Source organism: Pectinophora gossypiella, chromosome Z (genome assembly GCF_024362695.1).
Source record: "Pectinophora gossypiella chromosome Z, ilPecGoss1.1, whole genome shotgun sequence".
NCBI lineage: Eukaryota > Metazoa > Arthropoda > Insecta > Lepidoptera > Gelechiidae > Pectinophora > Pectinophora gossypiella.
Window position 1 is genome coordinate 9,564,774 of NC_065433.1, and position 24,235 is coordinate 9,589,008.

The 24,235-nt window shown below is 39.2% G+C and overlaps 2 protein-coding genes across 6 annotated transcripts in view; one reads left to right on the forward strand and one right to left on the reverse strand.

Annotated features, from left to right (window-relative positions):
- LOC126379848 (polyhomeotic-proximal chromatin protein-like) overlaps nt 1–16,723 on the forward strand; it is a 56,683-nt gene extending 39,960 nt beyond the window's left edge. For 2 of the 5 annotated variants that reach the window (XM_050028794.1, XM_050028796.1), the window contains exons 17-28: nt 652–761; nt 1,302–1,409; nt 1,938–2,018; nt 4,685–4,855; nt 5,437–5,614; nt 6,568–6,713; nt 7,782–7,932; nt 9,411–9,502; nt 10,569–10,656; nt 10,923–11,113; nt 12,260–12,479; nt 13,558–16,723. In XM_050028794.1, the coding sequence (XP_049884751.1) occupies nt 652–761; nt 1,302–1,409; nt 1,938–2,018; nt 4,685–4,855; nt 5,437–5,614; nt 6,568–6,713; nt 7,782–7,932; nt 9,411–9,502; nt 10,569–10,656; nt 10,923–11,113; nt 12,260–12,478 (1,535 nt within the window). In that variant the 3' untranslated portion in view covers nt 12,479; nt 13,558–16,723. The remainder of the gene's footprint in view (nt 1–651; nt 762–1,301; nt 1,410–1,937; nt 2,019–4,684; nt 4,856–5,436; nt 5,615–6,567; nt 6,714–7,781; nt 7,933–9,410; nt 9,503–10,568; nt 10,657–10,922; nt 11,114–12,259; nt 12,480–13,557) is intronic. The other 3 variants (XM_050028795.1, XM_050028797.1, XM_050028799.1) reach the window with 3 other exon arrangements.
- Nucleotides 16,715–22,567, reverse strand: LOC126379854 (angiopoietin-related protein 7-like). The gene is made up of 8 exons (XM_050028811.1): nt 22,081–22,567; nt 21,279–21,429; nt 20,724–20,810; nt 20,205–20,364; nt 19,106–19,370; nt 18,394–18,520; nt 17,750–17,909; nt 16,715–17,619 (listed from the first exon to the last, which is right to left on the reverse strand). Exons 1-8 carry the CDS (start codon nt 22,565–22,567, stop codon nt 17,488–17,490), a joined length of 1,569 nt encoding a protein of 522 aa, XP_049884768.1. The 3' UTR covers nt 16,715–17,487.
- Nucleotides 22,568–24,235: the final 1,668 nt, after the last annotated feature.

Sequence of the window (24,235 nt, forward strand, 5' to 3'; positions counted from 1 at the left end):
ATGTTTTTAATAAATTCGTCGTGTCTCATAAAGTATATAATATCCACAGTTTAGTGGCACACTCCAATCATCTCGTTTTTATCGTCTGTCGCCTTACACCTTGCGTGCGAGCGAGACACAATGCAAAAAATCTTCGGCACAGGGCCCTATCCATAGGTCGCTGGTTCAGATCCGGTTCGAAGGACCATGTCGCACACAGGTGTTAATGTGTTCTGCCTGGTGTGTAGAGTAGAAAATGATAAAAAAAATACAGCGACTTTGAGTTGACCACGTTATATTTTTAATTAATTAAGCACACACTATTATATGTTTCCTACAGTTGGTTGATTGTAGAAGAAGTAAAAAGTATTGCCATTTTTTTCATTAATAAGTAAAAAAAATAATTGTTGGATGTTTCCAACACGTTCTTTAAAATGAAACAAAAATATTCTTACGCAATTTAGTAATTTGGCTGCCTAATATCAGTTATCCCATTCATTCTATCTTCTAAATAATCTTATTTACTACCTATTTGGTAGGTTTGTATATAATAGTAATAAACGCATTCGTATACTGGCTTTCCAAATTGGACTTGTGATTTCACAGACTTTGTTTGGTTAGGTAAGTATAATATCATGTGTGTAAGTAGTATAAAATGCGTGTTATGTGCAGGGATGACACTGGGTATGCAGCAAGGAGGTTTGCCCGTGGGATCAGTCGCACAGACGCTGCCCATGGCCGGGATGCCGCAAGCCATATCCATGGTGCAACAAATCCACCCCGTAAGTTTATTTATATTTACATCACCATTATCTGTGGGTTGATGCACCAAAATGCAGGTAAGTTGTGTTGTGAACTGGTCGAGTCAGCTGAACAACACGATCGGCCGGTAAGAAATGTTCGCTATGCTACAATACGAATAGCGCACACGAAAAAAAAATAAAGACCCCATTATATATAATTTGATTATATATTCTTCGCTTTGCGCTCTATGAAGCAACAAAAGTTTCCTCACTTATTTCAGATTTATTTACTGAAAATAATTTTATAATGGTAACTCTATCCTTTGGATAAATGACCTTCGTTCCTTATCTGTACTTCTTCTCTCTCTTAGACGATCAACGTATAATTTAATGATTATTATTGCTAAAAATAACGTTTATTTTTTGGAGCTGAGAACGTCCTCCTGCTGGGTATAGATCTCCCTTCAATCATCCGGAGGGGGTATGGAGCATATCCCACCACGCTCCAGTGCTCCAGTGCGAGTGGGAAGAATAGTGGCCTAAAATTTAATTTTTATTTTCTCCAAATTGTATGTACAGCTGGGAGGTATGGCGCAACCTGGGACTCTGGTAGGCCAGATAAACACGTCGCAACCCCCTCAGAACGCGACTCTTACCCCCGTACAGACATTGCAACAACAGCCGCAGGTAAGTTGTATGTCGTCATCCTAGGATGTGGTACCACGTAACCAGAAATGGTATAATTTATCGTGAAGGCAGCTGTTTATTTCACGTAATATTATTTGTGACAGCTCTATCCTTATTTCCTAAGCTAAATTCAAATAGAGATTATTACATACGTGTAACCCCATCTAAAACGACGATATATCGCTGCTAGTTACAAAAATAGTTGTGCGTTTATGTTGTGTTCTGTCTTAACATATACAACAACATTTATTTTGACAACTGAGTAAGACACCATCGAAAGGTAAAACAATATATTTATAATGTTGAACGAGACGATGGTACAAGTACCTCAACAAGGTAAAACTGCTACATGCCTTGGCGAAAATCTTGAAATGTGTTTATCATGAGGCGACAACTCAAGACTGGAGGAATAAATAATATTTCTGCCTAACTTGGGTGTATGATTTTTTTTATAGCGAACACAACAGAATGCCTAGGTATTGGTATATTGTGATAGATGCTAAATGCTTTTGTTTTTCGTTGGTGTAGTTGATGGGCGGCGGCTTAGTCCAGACTTCAGTGGGCATGGCAGTGCAGCAACAAGCACTGAACCACACCTCCATGCAGACGGTGAGTTACCTCATAATATCCTCGAATATTGTGAATTGACTTGAATAAAATAAATATTACATTTGGGCTTGATTTCTGCGAAAGATAACATTAAAAACAGGCTTTAGATTGTCACAAACAATGCTTTGGATTTTTAGCTACTACTAACCGTGTGGTATTTTGTATGTTACACACTTGAGGTACGCTTTATAATATAACATAATATCAGCGTACTTACTTGGAGAAATGTTTCTACTAACATGTAGAGTCCCTCAAAGTGTCCTATTAAGTGAAATGAGACCCATTGATCCTGTAAAAGTAATTAAGTTCCTGTTATTAAGATACTAGATAATCCGACGACATCCCTTGATAATAATGCCCCATTTGCATGGTGTTTTTGGTACATGCGATAACAAACGTGAAACTTAAATTTGAGCTCTTTTTATGTAATTCTTCTTTATACTGTAATTTCTGAAAGTGGAATTCTTTATTCCATGTTACTTAGTATCTAAAGCTTCATACAACATAAAATTAATTGTATCTACACTTGGACTTGTATCTGCCAAAAGGTACATCACAGTGGCTCGACATTAATCATCTCTATCTTTTTAAAACCTATGTGAAGATGCATAAAATTTAGTAAAATTGCATTCTGAACAAAATGGAGACGCTCGGTAAAGTTAAGTGACGTTTGGTTCGTGTGCGCGGAAGTGTGGATCCCACTGAGTGCAGATTCTGCTAAGTGTGGATTCCACTATGTGTGTATTCCGCTGAGTGTGGTAACATTGGCAGCCGGGGCTCGCTCTCGAGGGTGCGACGCTGCTGTCCGCGCCCCTCGTGCAGGTCTCACCGGCGCTATTGCACCACGAGGTAGCCCCAAACCCCGTGCCGTTTCAGACCCACTCACGCCTTGATTCGCAGAACCTCAACTTTACAAAATATACATTTCATTATTTTATTTTAATTGAATTCATTGAACCCCAATAATTCTAAACTTCTGAAAAAAATACAAGTAAAACTTTCTTGATAGCACGTACTAAACAAAAGGGGATTTGGGATCAAAACTGTAAACAATGTTGTGGCCATAAAACATAAAATACCACATGGTAGTAACTGACTATAGTGGACTGACATAAATAAGTAAATCAAAATATTCAAAATAAACAACTACGAACATAACATACATAACTACGAGAAAGCTTCAAAAATATTTATTAGTCATTTTCTTATCGTAATGATTTTAAACGTAAAGTAAAAAAAAAAACGTAAGAAATTAAACATTTGTTCTATTGGCGTTCAAGAAGCATTTGTAAACCATTGGCTCTTTTAAATAAAAATATATTGTGATGTCGTAAGTTGTACGGTGAAAAAAGTCATTATGAATGCCATAAAACACAAAGCGATGGGCACGCCTCGTTAAATTATTTCATATCTTTTACTTGTCATGTTTGTTTATAGGTTTGATCTCGAAATTCATTTCGTTTAGTAAAATGATACAATAATCGACTGCGAATCGGGATGTGAGGTTTAATCCCCATGTTATGCATGATCGTCCAGTTCCCTTCCAAGACTGTCAATTGCGCTCGTATATGTTTGTTGAGTTTTCTATAACCAATGGTGTATAGGTAAAAATGGGACGTATGTTGTCCATGCATGACACTTTGTCTTGTTTGATGCATCAAAGTTCTTTTGATTTCATTTCAATCAAGTCGTACTTTGATATCCTCGCATGATCTTGTGCATGAATGAATAAGTATAGCGTACCCCATATTTTTATATGTGCAGGTTTAGCCACAAAATAGGTTGTACAGTCATGAGCAATATAATGTACCCATTTTAGGACTCTGTCGCACTAACATATTTGACATTTAGTGAGACTTACTGTTCAATTTGTCAAAAAAGTTAATGTGACATGGTACCAAAGTGTACATATTAATGCTCGTGACCGTACTCCTATTTATATTCAGTTTGTTTTGGGCATGAAGTGTAGTGTTTTCAGCCGCCGTTTGTTCAGGATCTATTTGAATTTTGAATCACTGTTTATAAATGTTACTTGTGATCAAATTAGTTACCAGCATTACGAGTATGTTTACTACAGACGTTCACTTTGGTATTAGAGAAGATCTATTTATATTACAACAAAATGTGATCCGCTTGCGAAGTTGGAGGAATTACCTGTGCTACTCAAAATAGACCTTTGTTGTTACCACATATTGTACTCCTATTACAATGAGAAGTAGTAAGGGAGCGTGTTACGGCATCATGTTACATGGGAATACATTCGTTAAATACATATACGTCGTTGTGATGTAAATAGGTTTTCGATGTGTCATTAAACATGAAGATAAAACAAAATTGGGCTAGTCACTTAATCAAATCCTAACACAGCGAGATTATTTTCTCCATCTTGAAGTTATTTTATTTTTATTATTATTTTGAGTTTTATATCCAGTTTTACTTTATCTTCATAATTGAAGGTCAAGAGGCGATGCCGGGAACGTCCGAGTGATAGAACTGTTGTAACGTTTAGTTTATACGCACTCTGTCACATAGAAATTCGGACGCAGGGCTGGTTTCAATAACTAATACCCGCTTGGAACGTTGACGGTAATGCCTCCGGCTCTGTTTGTCCTGGGCGATGATATCAAGCTTTAGAAACGTGCTGTAACGTGGACTGTATTCTTTAGGTGTCTGCGAACAACATGAGCTCACCGCAGCTGACGTTGCATTCGCAGGGGACAGTGGGGCTGATCGCGGCGCCGGTGCAGGGTTCCATGTTGCCCCTGCCGCCCCCGGGCGCTCTGGTCGCGCACGTCAAGAGTGAAGATGATAAGAGTTCGCACATGCCCCCGCCAGCAGTACGTATTAGACAATATCTGTTTCACTTATGTATATCCGTTTCATTATGCCATGGAGCGTTACATGTCAGGCATGACCCTCGTGGATCGCGTCCCCAACGTTGATATCCGTCACAAGCCGAAAGTCGAATCACGAGTTTGAAGTGGAATGTACGTACGTCACTTGGCTAGACGCGAGGATGGTCAGTGGACAAGGGCCGTCATAGAATGGTGGCCACGAAAAGGAAAAAGGTCAATGGATAAAGCAGCTCGGTGGTCAGATGACATCGTTGCAACGGCGGGAAAGTTGTGGATGAGTTTGCCGCAGGACCGGAAAGCGTGGTGCAAAACGGTGGAGGCCTAACCTAACCTAACCCAACCTGTACCTAATAATATAGCGCGGCAATATTCCGCTTTCCGCTAGTGGCCGAGTTAGGTTTAACTCACCCCTCGTCGGTTTTACTTTAGTCTTCAATTGTATAGGCGTCAGACGTCATACACACAGTTGCGCGTGTACGATAACGTCAATGTGTAGTGTCTGTGCAAAACGAGGTTTTTTGTATGAACTGTCCGGGGTGCGCTTATGTTATGTTTTCTTTCAGCAGGCACCAGTCCTGCAGCCGATAGCGCCTCACCCGCCCGCCATGGAGGCGGCACCGGAGCCCGCGACATCTACAGCCGCACACGCCGCGTCGTCCGCTCCCACCAGCACCACCGCAGCCACCACTACCACCACCACCAGCGCCGACGCCTCCGTCTCTACCAGCACCACCACTGTCGGTAAGTAATAAACATGTTTTTTTTATTATTAGAGATAAGGTTTACGCTAACTTATGGCATTGTGAATTACGTTTATACCTCGTTTGGATGTATAATGGTGGATGATGATGTTTACTGCAAGATTATTTTTTATTTTAAAATCCGTTTGACGAGTTATTTCATTACGTCACAATAGGCTAGTTTCCTATTAGTCAAATCAGTTCATAAATCATCACAAACTGCCTATATACGTCCCACTGCTGGGCACAGGCCTCCCCTCAATCAACCGGAGGGGGTATGGGGCATACTCCACCACGCTGCTCCACTGCGGGTTGGTGGAGGTGTTTTTTACGGCTAATAGCCGGGACCAACGGCTTAACGTGCCCTCCGAAGCACGGAACTAAACTTTACTAAACGTCAAAACACGAAATTATTATTACTATGGAATTTGTATGAAAAAGCAACTTGTTACGTTATAGAAAAACGTGATGTCGTACTTATTATTTCGTTTTCTTGATTAAAATTCATAAAAAAGTTAAATAGAAAAAGATTTTCATTAGTTTTAGATCTGTTTTTATTTCATCATCGTCATCATGTTTTTATTTAGTAAATAAGAATTTTATAATTTATCTTGAACCTAGTACACGACCCTATTAAATATTTAACGTTTCGTAAAAACACGAAATATCTACTACGTAGAGCAGACGGTCCCTCGCGCCAGTGGCTAGCCACTTCGCGTACAAATGCTAGAATTTGTACGCTCGAAAGTGTTCACAATAACAGCGGCATCTAGTTACTCCATGGCGAAATAGACTGAATACATAGATAGTAATATGCCACGGTCCCTATACAAACTACGAAAAAAGAGCGCCGGTGGCGTGCATTCGTACTAAATCTAAAGTGTATGGAAGGAACCAGACATGGTCATAGGTTATCCTCTACAATATTATTTACTGATTGTGTATTGTGAACAGATTCATCAAAGCCGATTCAACCGAAGATTGAGGCTGTGCCGACGCCGGCCCCGGCCGAGCCCGCGACCAGCGCTGCGCCCGCGCCACCCACTTCGAGCGCGCCAGTGCCCAGCAGCGCGCAGCAAACTACGCCCGTCGCACCACAGGTTACTAACATCTTATTTTCCAGCCAAGTAAGGAAGACGTGAAAGTAAGGAAACCTACCTATCTACTAATAACGACTTTAGTAAAAGGGTGTGTCTCTACTGACCAATGCGGCATTGACCAATCACAACGTGCGAGAGAGAAAACACTCTGTTGCCATCTTCCTCGCGACAATTGGTTCCTGCACACCACCGCTCCAGTGGAAACCTACCCGCAGATTCGGCTGCTTAGGGTTTAGTTATGAAAGCTTTTCTACAAGAGCCATACATAATTTACCTGTGTTCGAGTTCTTGATCTAGTGTTGTGAAATAAGCGATTAACGATTATTTACCCCTAAATAATTTAAATATCGACATGCCTATCGATAGTATCGATACTATAGATTATATCGCAATAAACTATATTTTAAGGTCTATTCTAAGGATTATTTAAGGTCTTAGAAAATAATCTATCATAATTTATCGCAACACTACCTTGATCTATCTACATACATTGAAATCCGTTCAGCCGTTCGTTTAAAAGTAAAACAAAAGTTTTTTTTGGGAGAAGTACGAACAAACTCACATGGGTTGTTCTTCTTTTTTATCGACAATGATCTGTCCTTCGTTCTGCTTCTGATAAGTTATGTTTTGGAATTTTATTTCATGTTTTGATTGTCCAAAAATATAGTTATCTTATTATACTCAAAATACAAGCAAAATACTAATCGGTTCCTCAATTAGTTATTAACGTAGCTTGATCGTTTTTCACAAAATTATGTGACAGAGTGGTAAATTGAAATGCTGTCTCCGATGAAAAGGGCCACTCTGTCACAATATTTTTTGAAATGCGCCTGCAAAGAAAAGTATGTTACCAAGATAAAGAGAACCACTAAATAGTCCTCTACAGACACATCTTTATATGATGTTTTAAAATATTTATTGCCGTTATAATTTTAAAGATGTTAAATCCGATAAATCGAGAAAATGTCTTTTTATTGTCGATAAAAAAGAAGAACGACCCACATACATAATTTCACAAGTAATATTAGGATGACGTGAGGATTAATATAATACGCATGTTATGCACAGGTGGTGACGACTGTGGCGTCATCAACGTCATCTTCGTCCACGATGACGTCAGCGATAACCGCGCCCGTGTCGTCTGGCGGCACCACGCCGCTCTTCAAGTCTACACAGTGCACGCCGCGGCACATCAACCAAACTGCCGCTCATGGTCACGGTACTTAACATTTTTTTTTCTTAATGCAATAATAAAACACATCTTCCGTGAAGATAAGATGCACCCACACAGCGTTTATGTAACGTAACATTTATACAGGGTATTAGTGACATCGTAACGAAAACTTTGAGGGTTGATTCAGACCATGATTCTGAGATGATAACAAGTGAAATTTTTCGTCGCAAAAGTATGAGACTGAAAGTAATAAAAAAGAAAATCATTAAAATTTTCATGATTTTTCCGACCGGAAATTCCACTTGATGATGAATCATCCCCCTCAGTATTCGTTACGATGTCACTAGCACCCTGTATTGAATTTTGATTTATTTTTATGTAATATTACTAAAGATGCAAGGTTGGCTGGTAGACTAAGCCCAACTTATGTTAGAGATTCTTTTCTTTATTACTTCTATATGTGTACGATAAATAATTTGTAATAATTATTGTATCTTCTTCTATCGTGTGGGTTGTGAGGTGGATTACCAACCCCATCAACCTTGGTATCACGGTTACTATTGAGCCGTCAAAGGCCCTGACAAGGCTCATGTAACGACTACTAACTTACATCAGTAAGTAGTAACCGGGACCAACGGCTTAACGTACCTTCCGAGGCACGGTGCGGCACAAACGCGTTGAGTGTTCATTACTCTCTTGATGTTGGTTATTTTGTTACATATATTTTACAATACAAATATATTTAATGTTATAGCAATAGGCTCGCTCTCTATTACATGGGACATAAACAAAGCTGGCAAGGAGTGGGTGTATACTATACACTGCCTAGCCTTTCGGATACAGGCGTTTGGACTGCTGTTTGGATGCACCTGTAGAGCTGGAATGTAGCGGCAATAAAGCAGCAGAAATGTGGTACAGCTGCAATGCACGTCCCTCTTATTAGAATTCTCGTTATAATCTGCCCCGGTAGTGTAGAATAAGGAATAATAAATACTACGTATAGAACGGCAACTCTCCGCTCCCCACCAGCGGGTGAGCTAGGTTTTTTACCTCACCCCCTCTCGGTCGTAGTTTAGTCTGCAATCGTATGAGCGTCAGACCCACACTCACACTCGAACATGGTTTAGACTTGAATCGTAGGGCGTCAGACGTCACATAGATGCGTGTGTACGATAACGTCAATGTGTGTTGTATGAAGTGCCCGGGGTGTGCCGGTAGCATGTTTGACGGATATCGCGCGCATTGCGATTACATGAAACCGATATTGGCAACGCGATAGATAAAGGAATTTTATACGTTCTATATGAACGTTACGCGCGCGATATGCGTACGGCGTGCGGCGGAGGCTGACCCTCTGGTACATCCTAAGTTATTCTACTCTACTTCTTTTTGTTTCCTGCATTCATGGAACACAGGTACAAAGAAATCGAAAGCAGGTATGCTTATAATATAACTTTTTTTATGAAGAATCATAGTTATGTTGGTTGGAGAGTTTCTTTTTCTGACTTATTCTTTGCTTTCAGATAAGGGATTACCAAAAGCGATGGTGAAGCCTAACATACTGACGCACGTTATCGAAGGATACGTCATTCAGGAGGCTGGGGAACCGTTCGCTGTAAGTACTACATAACAATCATAAGACTGTGGCTATATCCCAATAGGGGCGGTCAGGTTCCATGGCTAGATGAACTAAGTACCATCACTGAGCTTTCATTATAGTGATAGGTAGCATGCACGACTATATAATGATCTCATTAAGAATCACTCAAACATTGACATTTTTAATGCCAGTCACTGGGCTTTCAAACGCTCCATTGTAAATGTAATTAAGTAAATTATTATTACTTACATAATCATCATCATCATTGTTCATTACTAACATATTATTATACATAATCAATTTTTATCTGTGCTTCACATTGTTAAAAATTTTCCTCTATTTTTTAATTTTTTTGTCATTTTTCTTTATACACTATTAGATGTTATCCTCTATTATGATTGTTAACTGTTGTGCTCGTCTTTTAAATAAATAAACAAATAGATAGGTGGTGACGCCTCTATCCCTACAAGGGTGGACAGAGACATAAATAATTAGAAGGACCATTGCAGTCACTTCTACGAAATCCTAAATTATAGTCCTAATTAAAATCCTAAATTATAAATTATTAAGCTATCCTATCAAGTTTTCTGTCATAGGTACTAAACCCTATGGATGTTTTAATGTCTGAAATAAACATGTTTGAATTTGAATATAGCTTGTAAAATATATATATATATATCGTTGACAATTACTTCCGCACAATATCCCAGGAAGAGGAAATGACTGGAAACCAGCGCTGGATGTCGCCATAGCATGGCTCCATCACAGCACAAGCTCCTTCCTTTTGCCCGTATTCGTAATATTCATAATTACCTAGTTCTTATAGCAAATGTAAATTGTTACTGGCAATAAATTTATTTTATTCTTTATTTAAATATAGCTTATTTATTAAATATAGATTAGTATACAGCCTAATGCGAAACAGACGACAGATATGTCACTTTAGCCTAGTTTTTAACGGTCAAGCGTTTACTAGGTAACATGTACGTTATGCCATCACGTCGTTTTACCACCAGACGACATCTAGTCATGCGTGGAACTAATTTTCCCGAGTTATACATAATATGTGTTGTTTACTCAGGTGAACCGTCCGCTTCGGGAGTGGTCAGCGGCTGCGGACAAGGATCAGGACAAGGAGAACAAACTGCCTTCACCAGACGAACCTCCGCGTGAGTATTGCCTTTTCGCTCTTCCTTTTTCCCTTCTCTCTCTACCTTAGACCACATCGTCATGTGCCGTCAATTAACTGTGGTCACCCTGTGTCAAACCTTCAGATTAGGTAAGCGGACCCCGTGAAAAAGGGACCACTTTGATTATGATGAATAAAAACGATTTTGGTTGGTCGAAGATGGCAAATCTTCAGATAGGATTTCTATCTGCCAAAATAGAAACTAGTTATACGAATACCCCTCTAATGTGTATATGACATTTATAGGCAAGAAGCAGCTGTTGGACACGAGCGCGAGCCTGGCCCGTATAACGTCGAGCATGGAGACTAGCAGCGAGCCGGTGACGCAGCCGCCGAGCCTCAAGACCGAGGTGGCGGCGGCCAGCGACGCGGGCGACTCCGCCTCCGGCGACGCGGAGGCACAGCCGGCCAAGATACCCAACGCGAATAAGTGGACGGTGAGTACATATAACCTGCGCGAATTACGTAGACACCTCATGTCATGTAATGCATGTTAGCGAGGCATCTACACAGTATATCATCATTATCATCAGCCCATTAACGTCCCCACTACTGGGGCACGTTCCTTCCCTATGGATGGATAGAGAGATCGGGCCTTAAACCATCACGCGGGCCCAGTGCGGATTGATGGTTATTAACAACTGCTAATGCAGCCGGGACCAACGGCTTAACGTGCCTTCCGAAGCACGGAGGAGCTCGAGATGAAAACTTTTTTTTTGTGGTCACCCATCCTATGACCGACACAGTATATATATATATTAAAGCAGCACGGAAACTAGGCCTTGTTTGAGTAAATATCAACCAATCGAGCGTTTGGTTTTAAAATTAGAAGGGTTTTTTGTTATTTAATTAAAACTTCTATTTGGGTTCTAGAGTGATCAAATAATCGTATGACAGACTAATTTACAAACAAAATTGTGTAATCAAAAACTTCAGCTTAAGTAGGTACTATACTAACAGCGCCCAAATGCTTAACTTAATTGATCTGACGAGAACATGTGTGGTTGGTGTAGTATGAATGTTGGCACACTGTGTCTATTGGCGAGAGTGCATACAAATTATGTGTATTGTCAACGGGTTCTCGTCGATTTCATCGATTTTTATGCTAAGTCCGGTGTTTTTGTGCGTTCGGATGACTTGCAAATTTTGGTAAACGGGTTCGGAAGAGGAACTTTATTTATGGCCCCACGACATTACTACTGTTATCATTTTCGTAATGTTACACAAACTAATCTGGCATGATCAACCCGCCAGTCAAATCAAATCTGGACACAACTGAACCGGTGTAGGACCAACCATGGAAAGTCAAACCATCACCTACATAAATGGGGCTTAAAGGAGTCGCCATACTGTGAATGTTGTCACCCGGATCAAACCATATCTCACATAGTGAACGAGTGCCCTCTGGCCCGGATCCCAGGTGGTATAGTCGAGCTGCATTGTGTGACGGATGCGGCAGAGACTTGGTTAGGGGAGCTTCAGCTGGATATACGATCCACGCAGGATATTTTATTTTTGTCTGCCATACGCAATAATAATAATACCCGCCAATCAAAACGCTAAGCATTATGCCTGTACACCAGGTGGCTGAAGTATGTGACTTCATTCGCAACATCCCGGGGTGCGCGGGCTATGCGGACGAGTTCCTCATGCAAGAGGTGGACGGGGAGGCGCTGCTGCTAATCAGGCCGGAGCACCTGGTGATGGCGCTGTCGATGAAGCTGGGGCCTGCGCTCAAGATCGTCGCGTGCATCGACTCCTTGCGGCCCGAGAGCGAGCAGACCACGCACGAGCATGACTGAGGTACGACGACTAGTTTTTTAATGTAGCTACGTTATAATCATGGTATAAGAAAACCAGGTAAGCTCAAAAGTGACAGCTAACATTTCAAGGTTAGCCCAGCTGACGTCATCCCACCCTGCGTTGCCATTTCGTAATAAATAAATTACCCACGACGAAATTTGTTCATTTTTATATTTACTTTGCAAGGAAATTTTGAACTTTTAGAAAAAGATTTACTTACAGTTTAAGTGTTTTTTATATATGTGACAAGGAATAGTAATAAAATACATTAGTCAGTAATTCACTTAATTATCAATGATAAAATTTACGTCTTTGCAATGTTGGAGATACCAATTTAATGGTACACAGTGGTAACACTTATGGCATCAAAGGGCTAGCAATTGCGGCTTGTCATAGAATTGAGCATACCTGGTCTGCTTATACCATGGTTATAAAGACAGTTGCCAGATCAGTACAATTCGGTAGTTTCCTTCCGAAATTCTGATTAATAAATAAAGACAGATCTAAAGGTGACTAAAAACGTTTTCTTTCTTCTATTTAACCGATTTATGATTTTTTAAAAAGTGCGACATTTTGTCACTATTTTCTATGACGTCACAGGTTGCTTTTTCATACGAATCCCATAGTAATTTCGTGTTTTGACGTTTAGTAAAAAAGTAATTGATTTGACTAGTTGGAAACTAGCCTATTTTCCTACTGTGTCTATCGCTGTTATGAATAATGTAGATTTAAATTGAACTTTGCGCCTGATGAGTATTCTAGGAGGTTTTGTATAAAATAAATACGACTTACACGTCAAAAATGATTGGTATAACTTATAAATAAATTAGGTGTCTGCAGGAATCGAGGTCATCAATACTTAGGAAAACAGAATTACATACATGGCTGCCGCTGTTCACTGAAAAAAGCCAAGGTTTAGCGATTATTTGCCCTGAGGGCGGCGCCAGTTGTCACTAAGGCCCTGTATATATCATATAATATAAACCTTTGTACGTCCCACTGTTGGGCACATGCCTCAGCAATAATATTTATTTATTGCACTTATTTATATTTCAATTGTATTTTTCATTGTCCTCAGAATTACTTTAATATCTTCGCAAGTTCTCCGAGGGTAATACAGGAGACCAGTGTTCATCTGATATGATAAATAGTACATAAGTTTCAAAAAACATAATTTATTTCGTATACTGTGTTTATATGTACAGAACACCTAATAGTAGTAGTTTGTAAGTTAATAGTTTAACATAGTTAAGGAAATACTTAAAAAGTTGTAAAAGCTGGTTTGCATGTAATAATGTACGGTCTCGTCATAGAATAAACAATTATACTGTATAGCAGGGACACTCTCCGCTCCGCACCGACACGAGCTTGGAGCGAGCTTAATTTACCTCACCCCTCCCGATGGGGGTTACTTTAGTCTATTTAATCCGTAAGCCATTAAGGAAGGAGTAAGGTAGCGCGCGGACTGTCTGTCTCGCGGGTAAGGCGGCGCGCACTAAGAACGAATTTTTTGTATAGAGTGTACGGGCTGTGGTCTCATGTCACGATACTCGTCCAAATTGCAGGTAACTCGTTAAAGGAGTGTAACGAACGACGCTACTAAGATATTACATTGTTTAACAGGGAAGATAGTGAGCTATTACCAACGCAGGTTTAATTCGAACTTAGTACACACTAGTTGGGAATCGTACTTTCTCCTGAGTGAGATAATGTATTTTCGAATAGGTTTCCTTGGGATTTTCCCACTTCCACGTTTTCACGGTCTCATCATTCATTAGCCTATCTCATAGACGCGGGAAAATATTTCAGCTAAGAAGCGCTGTACGTCTGTCCCTTAAGAAAACTGAGCAAACATTGACAGCATATCGATCGCTGTGATCGTTCACTGGTTCTTCTCCTACAGAACTATCGTGTTATAATGCGAACCAGTTTGTATAGCTAACAATATTATAGTGTGTGGTGCCATAAACAAATGTCATGCACACACTATGCATTCACCGCATGCTTGACGTTCAAATATGATGAGATCCTATTCATATAGTCGTGTAGTTAATAATATTTTGATCATATATGTAATTCTTAATCGACTTGTACAATGTCGTTTTGAATAATATTACATGTTAAGAATATTAATACAAATATGGTTGACGACAAGATTTCACAATGAATAAGGGAAGCAATTGCCTTCTTAAGTTTGCCACGCTCGTACAAAACTAAAGTGGTTCTAGCTCTATTTTATTTTATATACACCATTGTTTGAAAAATCTTACTCTTGACTTGCACCTAGATAGCCTTAAGTTATTACGTTATATGTGTAGTTGGACCCTTGCAGAGACTTCAAGGTTTGTTTGGTGGTGGTCGTATAATCAACCGAATCTCTGCCTGTTATTAATTTATTATTGGTATTCCTATAAAATTTTCCCGAAAATAACCCCGATTCAACCTTGAGATGTTTGTGACGGTCTGCCTGCGTTTTGTATTTATTTTCTATAAAAAGTAAGCTAGGCTTATTTTAATTTGGTATAATTTCGCCTAACGAGGCGCGCAGGACAGATGTCGAAAGATCCGCCTATTTAGTTTAAGCTTTATGCAATTTATTACCTCTCTCTCACACTCTCTAAATTAAAAAAAAACTTTTAAATTACGTTTGCGAATGCTTCGTTCAATGACTCGTACATGCTCCATTCAATGACTCGTACATGCTCCATTCTATGTTACATGTAATTTATCTTAGATTATCAATGTCAATTGCATGTTTTAATATTTGTTGTAAATTTCAATGTTGTTACTGGATGAGGAGTGTCGTGCTTTTAATTTTGTGCGGGTGAGAGCAGATTGGAAATATACTTATGGTGATTAATTTTATGATAAGAGTAAATTATCTTAAGTTTGACTACCATATTTGCGGCTGTATATATTCTTATTAATTTTAAGTGTAGAAACTTACGGTCTTAGGACATTAGTTACAGTTGTACGTATTTGTTGTGTGTACATACTATATGGTAAAAAAAAATTGTCTATTGAAATAATCTCTCAAGTTTTAACATGTATTATTTGTCATTTTACCTTGAGTATTTAAATGTTTATTTAGTGATGTATGTTAGAGATATAACCTAGGTTAGACGAGAGTGCAATCTAGCAGGGATACTTACTGATGTCTGATTCTCTCGCAAGGAATTATTTTATGTTGAGGTTAATCTCGAGAAAACAATGAAAATATAACACTGTAAAATATTAGATCTATGGTGCTAATTATCTTGTACTTGTGAAGCTTGGAATTTAACTAATATTAAAATAATATTTATGTTTTTACGCATTAGTTCAGTACCAGTATGACGTTGCTTATCGAACACCTACTTAGGTATTATTTTTAGAGCAACACGGGTGAGGAGTAGTCATACGCAGGCGTTCCCTTCTGCCAAAAAGTTTGCACATTTGTGATATATAATGATTAAAGTAATATGTAGGCTTACATTTATTATAATAACCACGTTGGTTATTATATTTCAAACTTTTCTTTATCGATCCCTAAAAATTGGCAGAAAAAATGTATCGACAAATATCGCTATGGCTACTCTCCTCCTGTCCGCCGGAGGGCCGCGCTGCTCTATGGTCTTTTTGCGCTATCTATCGGAATTATACATTGAACTCTGAAATGTACATATTAGCTAATTAACTTTTTTAGACATTTTACACTATTTAGCTTGTTGTGTACATAGTGATGTTAATTAGATACCAAAAACAGGTCAGTAAAATATCATACCGTAAGCTCTTGGATGGTAAAACTAAATATTTTAAGTAAGTAGATATTTTGTGAGTATTTTATTGACTTTCAGAATATATGATTGTGACCTTGGAGTAGTGCAGGAGTTTGTTGTTTATGTCTTTCTATGTTTGTATGTTCTTACGACATCTTATTAGTTTCGATGAATTTCTTGTAGTCACAAAGTAAATGTTGTAATGTTAGTGTAGCCAGGTGTAATATTATGACTTATTTGAATAATTAATGGTGTAATTTTAGTAGAAACAAGTATCGTATACATGTTCAGAAATTAAAAAAATGTGCACTGCCATGAGCTGGAGCCTGTGGTGGCGGACGCGCCCGCGGGTGGCCAGCCGCGGTGCTGCGGTGGGCGCTGACGTGGCCGCACGGCTCCGGCTCCCTCCCGTAGTAACACATTGCTCAACCATACAAAAGCTAATTGTTTACGAAGAAATTAGGAAAATAAACGGAATGAGACTGATGTCGCCTTTTATTTATTGAAATGCCTTAAATTCATAAAAAAATACATCAAATATTGCAGAATAACAAATGCGGACCAAGTATTAAACAAAAAACCAACAACAAATTTATTTATTAAAAATCTTTATAACTTGGTCGTTTTATAATAATATTTCTTAAGATAGGCACGTTCAACTTGTAGATAGCCTAACAGCTGAGCTGGGCAGGAATACATTTCTATAAGTATGGAAATAGGTTTGATAACAAGCTGCCGTCTCGCTTACAATACTTGCTGCGACCGAAGCAGCTTTCGTATATCCTTACAAGTAATCCCTGAGTACCCGACCCACTAAACTAATACAAATTCAGTTTGTCTGTGATATCCGCAGAGCCTGTCTTTTCTGATAGGTGGCAAACAAAGCCGTTGTGGACTTCAGGCATACAATTTCGAAGATAGAAGAGGGAATTCAAATCATATATCGGGGATCAATTACAATTTGACATAAACCTTTCACATAAGTTACAACTTTCGCATATCGCAGACAAACGTCAATGCTGGTAACATAATAAATCCCTATAGTATACCTAAAGCTGCAACATGATAAGAACAAAATACATTGAACTATTTTTGAAAGCAAAAAATACTTGCAAATAGTTCTTTAAACAAGAAGAAACCTGCCCAATTCTCCTTAAACTTCCAATTGTTAATGTTACTTGTATATAGTTAGCATTACTGTAAGATGCATTGTAGTTTACATTATGTAATAGGTGTAGTGTAGCGGCGCATCACGCGTAGCTCGGGAAGAACGCGGCGGGGTCTTGGTATCTGTATTGTGGATATTTCTGAGCGGTTTCCTTGGGGCGGGCTCCCTTTTGTCTGTCTGAGACCGGCTTCACATCCGAGTTTTCTACATTTTTCTGCAACAACATGAGCTGTTCGTTCTTAGGCTAATATGTTAAATAGGGCCGTAGGTGTAATTCTTTTTGCAGGTAAATCGTTATGGGAATAATTAGCTCAGATAAGATGTGTGGAATGATCATACTTTACCCTGGACTGCTCAGCCAGGTCGTTCGGTCTGCTAGCCGGAAGCGGCCGTATCATCATTTTCGTCTTAGTCAATGGGAAATTAGGACCCTTGAAAGATATCCAGTATATCGATTGTCCACGATGTTCATCAGCAGTTGTCGAGTATTTACCGTTAAGGTTGCTGAAATCATTCACATTATTAACCATTAATCCAATTAGTAAGTAATTAAAAAATAAATGCTTACTCTTTAGGTAAGTACATTTATTAGGACACAAGTGAACGGAAAAAAATATAAAAGTTTTAGTAGGCACACATAACACATGCATTCATTGAGCAACAGAAAAGTATTTAGTGATTGATAAAGACTTGCACAGACAGATACTTAGATCGTAAGTATAACTCGTACACAAAGATCATTTATTTGTTAGTAAACTGTAAAATAATTTGTGCTACACGGCCAGTTAATAAATACAAAACCCCAAGAAAGAAAAAATCCCACAATACCGTCAGGAGTAAGTACCTAGGTATCTGCATCCAGAAATAAAATAGGGTCTCACTCAGCTTTACTCGTAGTCGGAGCCTTGGCGCTGGTTTTTGGTGGGCCCTACTGAGCGAGGTAATGAAGAAAGTGGTTAAATAACGTGTGCACTAGATAGACCCATACCTCTTATCGCACTCTTTGTACCACCAGGCGCCTCCGTGCTCCACCGCACAAGCACCATCCTTCCATTCGTCGTTATCCGCATCTATCGTCGAATACTTTTGACCAGCGTGGTACGATAATGAATCACCTAAAATCGAAATATACCGATAAGTATAATTAAAACCAAAAGATCACTTACTACTAGGCTTACTTACAAGTAAAATGTTAACGTGCTTCTGGAAAATAGACAGGGCGGATTCTCCTAACCATAATTCTCTCGGAAGACGCCCTGAACCGAGGCACGCGACTCATTTGAACAACAACAGGACTGTTATCTTAAATTTTGTGGCAAAATGTATAGGTATCTATTTAAACATTTGATAAATAGGCAAGTCTGGCAGCTTTTTGATTGTCATGGAGGATAAAAAGTTCTGTCTACACTCGTAGGGCTGGTGGGATTTCCGTTAGGTACCATAGATTATCTTGTTATCGTATTGATGGCAAACTAAATAGTATCAGCCCAAAACTTAGCAACAAGTATGGCGCTATCTGCAGCGCTTATCAGATCAGATTATTGATACTGCATTGTTTTTAACACTTTCAGCGACCCAACCTCTACAAACAATTATAAATTCAAGGATAATGGCCTGTGTGTCCCTAAACACAGAAATTAATTTATAAAGAAAGTATTAAGGAATATTTTAAATAATAGAATAAGTATAGAGATTATTACCAGCAGTGCCGTAGTAGGTCCCAAGGGTGCTGATTCTGAACCCTTCATGTTCAGGTCCGACTGTGAAGACGGAGTAGCCAGCGTACGCCTCCTGGCCGTGCTGTGTCTCCATCTCGATCCTCAACTCGTACAGCTTCTGGTTGGTGAGATAGTTGACCTTCTCCAGACCAAGCCAGAACTCACCAGCCAGGTTTCCAAATCCATTCTTGTAGTCGCTCCACGATTTGTAAAAGTCTTGTGAACCATCGAAACGATTTTGCAGTACCTTCGGAAGGAATGCAACATTTACAAATTAAAACTAATTTTATTGTAAGTTTAATCAACCCTAATGTTCGATTTCGACCCACACAGAGCCGGAGCGCAGGATTTTAATGGCGGTTTCATATAACTTTCATACAAAACCCCGCGTATCGAATGTCTTTGAAATCGACTTATTAGAATACAAACACAAAAGTGTAAGAAGAATTTTGATACAGCATCACTTTAAGAAGTTTGGGGGCGGAAGGCAAGAGGGAAACCACTGTCCTATTTTTCCCTAAAAAAGTAGCATGGAAAATGCTGCACCGACAAGAGCGTGGCTCTTAAATTGATGATGATGATGATCACACTGTTGTATGTTCTATACTGTTGTACTTGAACCTACATATTTTTAATAGTTATAATTATTATTTTTCCTAGCATAAGCATAGGGCTCTAAAGTAGGCTCTAAACCACTGAATTCGACTTTATAACCGATTTCATGTTTGGATCATAGATTCATAGATAATTGTTATCACGCGGTTTCGTATTTGTGCCTGGTGAATCGGCGCCCCCTCTATTACATGGGACTGAAACAGCTGGCGAGGAATGACTGGGTGGTTGTATACTACGCAACACTGCCTACCCCTTCGGGGATACAGGCTGGCGTGATGCTATATTATGTTATAAGCGTTAGCTAAATGAAGTATTACTTACAACCTATATTATTCTAGCTATGGAGATTTTTGTTAGCACATAGTATGCAATCAATTTCATCACGCAACTTTTAATAGAATTAATCGGACCGCTTTCCGGGTTCCGTGTGTAGCAAGCAGAGCTAAAAAACTTATAATGCTAATACCGTCCAGCCGCCTCCCGCAGTGGTGAGGTCACAGAGGACGTAGAACGGCTCCATGTCTTCAGGCTTGATCTTGTAAATGCCGGACACGTTGAAGCCTTGCATTTGGATCTCATGGCAGTCGGTCGGGTAACGCTCCGACCGGTCCACTCTACCAGCAGCCCTACAAAAACAAGTTGAGAACTGAAGATTCTTGGATATACCTATAGGTAAGTACATACATAAATTCACACTCCTTTCTTCAGGGGTAGCCACAAGCCACAACTTTGTCCGGCCAAGTAGTTAATGCCACCTGCGGCAAATAAGTCACGTCACAAAAAAAAACAAGCCACAAGTCATTTAGTAAAACAAATCGCATAATCCCGAGGCTTTTGGTACTTGTCCACGCCACGCCAAACGTCCAAGACTCCCAGACAAGTTACTTTCAAAATCCTTTTAACTTACCAATACTGTACTTAATGGTAAGTCAATGTTGAACTTACAGATAAAGATCATAATAATGAACATTTCAAGCTTACTAACTTGCATTCGCATTTTCTCTTCTGGTCGTGAAGTGTCTTTCTGAACTCGTTGATCAAGCTCATGGAGTCCAACCCGTTGTATTCAGGTCTGTAGAGAAGATAATTTAATATATTTTTGACGTACCTTTATAAATAACCTGTGCACCGAGGTCCGCACGGTTACCTACGCTATTGCGCGTGGGGTGTAGAAAATCGCGTACGGCGGTTATCAGACAGCATTTGCTGTGTCTATTGGTTGAAACCAATTCTAGAATTGCTAACGACGAAATTGACGACGTTTGTGGACTAGCCCACAAATGTATTCTCTCGTCCGAATAACGTGGCCAACCCTGTTTCAGTTCTTCAGGCTTACCATGAAACAACTGAGGTGACGATCTCGAAACGCACCGCAGAAATGGTGATAGATAAAATTATGATACGTTACTCTGCCTAGCCGTAAAACAATAGGGCTACATTATGTTGCTTATGGTAAATTATACAATTTCTTGTGCAAAATGAGTTTCACTACTCAAGAATAACACACTAGCACTAGCTTATTTGACGAAGGTCCACTTACTTGGGGAAGGTCCTAGCAAATTGTCGCGATTTGACCTCTGATATAATGGAGACTATGGACTCCACTCCAGACAAGATGTTTTTGATCTGATTCTCCAGCACTGTGAGCCGAGAGTCCAGCGCAGCGTCTGCGTGGAACTCTGGGCCTTCTGCTGCAACACACATTGTTTAATATATTTATATTTACTTACTTACTATAAAGTAATAGCTAGTAATACTTACGTAATACCCCCTCCGGTTGATTGAGGGGAGGCCTGTGCCCAGCAGTGGGACGTATATAGGCAGTTTATGTATAAAGTAATAGCATAACAGAGCAGTTATAGTATATAGGAACGCGCGCATGCATCTAAGTAGGTACCTACGAGTACTTATAGTGAATTGTATAGTATTGCATTGAATAGGATTAAAATCCTGCGCTAAGCCATGAATTCAAATTCAGTGATAGCTGTAGACTATTTTAATTTGTTTTGTATGTATGAACCATAAATTGAATTAATGAAATATATTCGTATTTTCAGAACAAGAACAAGTAATAATAATACTACACCTAGACTCCGCAAAATTAAATAAATGTCCCAAGTTTTAGAGTCGAATATACCTTCATCCTACATGGTACCAACCTGTTTTAAATTTTACAGCTTTCATGTTTCTGTATTTTAGTCACAATTAGACTAACAGTAAACTTTTGTGAGTCACAATAACAAAATATACCAGTTAATCAACTACAGTATTTACGTTAACAAATGTTTCAAATAGCTTTACAGTAAGACAGCAATGAAAGCGGCGAAGGGGTCAGCGGTTACCATTTGTGCCCGTTCTCTGATGGGTCTCTAGTACATATTTTATTTGATACAAATCGTTTTTCAAACTTTCCAAGATCGAATCAGTCTTATCTGGATGTTGGCCAGAACGAAGCCCTTTAGATATCTCCGCTAAATGCTTCATTATATTATTCGTTTTTTCGTGCACTTCGATGTCTAATCGATTTAATCTGAAGTCTATGCTATCGATTTTCTTCAAATATTTTTCGCTGGAAGTTATCGAGTCCATTAACCTTTCGACTACGGCCTCGTTGTCCGAGAACGTGGACAGTTGTACTCTGGTGACGTTGTCTCGAGACTTCTTCGTGGCGAGCATGGCGTCGCCCAGCTCCTCCTCGTATTCCTTCTTCCAGAGGGACTTGTCTCCGTATTCGTTCTTCCGTCGCCCTCTCCTCTCCTTGACGCTGTCGCAGTTTATCGCGGAGACGGCCAGAAGTGCCATCTGAAGAAGCTTCCAGCTCCGGACCATATTGAGGTCCGCACGGCGGAGGTTCTGCTAAGCGACTGGTGTTCTGTTTCATGGATCAACAGCAATAATAGTTTACAAATTTTGCTGTGACTCAAATAAAAATATATGGAAAAATGTTTGGCTTGTTAGTGCATGCTCGTGAACGCGAATGATTCGTAAAGATTTTTTCACACGTTTGTTTACGCATTTGTCTCGTGAATATGTTGTCGTTAAGAAAATATTTTGTTTTATTTTTCTATAAACAAACAATACGTTTACTGTAATCTAGAAAGTGTAAATATACATTTGTAGTAGTCATTGTACAAAGACTGCGCAGATAAGAGAGTTCAATTCAATTGCTGCACAGAAGCGCACGCAACATGTCGCTTTAACTTGCGATTGTTTTTTCTCTGAACAAATACTAAATAAGTTCAAAAGTTGTACTTTTTGACATATTACTAGCATATTACCTACTTTTGCCTCACGCAATACATTGATATTGAACAACGTTGTGAAATGAAATGCTCACACAGGAAATTATGTTACAGATAAAAAAGAAAATTTACCAGTTCTCATCATAACCACTTTGAGCTTGTCGAGTTGCGTTTTCAAAGAACGTAGGTCTTTGTCGATGTGACCGGTGCGCGCGGTTTTGATGTGTCGCAGGATCTCCGAGGTGTATTTCATGATGCTGTTGGTTCTCTCGTGGAAGGCGGCGTCCAGGTGATTGAGTTTTCTGTCCACTGTCTCGATTATTTTCAGGTAGCGCTCGCTGTTGAGCATGGTCTCGAGGAATTGCTCCATGACCTTCGCGTTAGCGGTGGCGGGATCCGTGGTAGTCTTGAGGGGCGAGTGGGCCGGACCGTAGTGCTTGCTCGGGTACTGGTTGGCAGCATTCAACGCTTGCACCACAACCACAGCTATAAACTTGGTCAGCCACATGTCGAGGGTTCCTTCTCCACCTGCACTTTACACCACAATGAACAGTTTTCCTGAACATGCCCAACAAGAAACCGCCATTCATTGACCTCATATAATATTATGGCACATCAAAATAATTTATAAAACAAAGTGCTAACTTCCATTGTTACAAAATTTTACACACCATCATTATTTTGATAATAAGTCGAAAACACAGGTTTCCTTTGAGCAACAGTCGGCTAAAAAGTATAAGTATACAGTGTATTGACCCGACACACAACTTTACACCACAACTTTAAATGTCAACCGTCAATAAAAAATAAATGTAAGTATAAAGTAAAACCCGACTACGAAACATCACGCTTTAAAAAGTATGAAACGAGTAAATATGTCTCCAAAATTCTTACCTACACACAACAAAAAAACTTATTTATTTTATATAAGTAATTACCTTAACTAATTTAATTTAACAGCAGGCAAGTAGGTATTAAATATACTTAGTGATGTAAGTATAGAAGATATCCGTGGTCGCACCATGGCTATCTTTTGTACACACAAAATTCTTCTGTCTAATGACACCTTATTTATTAAATTCTGATAATGGTTTAGAAGTTTTTACAAGAGAACAGACGTACACACTTCACACATACAGTCATGAGCAATATCATGTATCCACTTTAGAACCCTGTCGCACTATCATATTTGACATTTAATGAGACTTACGGTTTAATTTGTCAAAAAAGTTAATGTGACATAGTTTTAAAATTT

Coding starts and splice junctions, on each gene's coding strand:
- LOC126379854 (XM_050028811.1), bottom strand. CDS start 22,567: ATGGTCCGGAGCTGGAAGCTTCTTCAGATGGCACTTCTGGCCGTCTCC. Junction 20,365..20,723: donor AAGAGAAAATGCGAATGCAA/GTTAGTAAGCTT, acceptor TTGTTTTTGTAG/GGCTGCTGGTAGAGTGGACC. Junction 17,620..17,749: donor ACCTGGCTGAGCAGTCCAGG/GTAAAGTATGAT, acceptor ATGTTGTTGCAG/AAAAATGTAGAAAACTCGGA.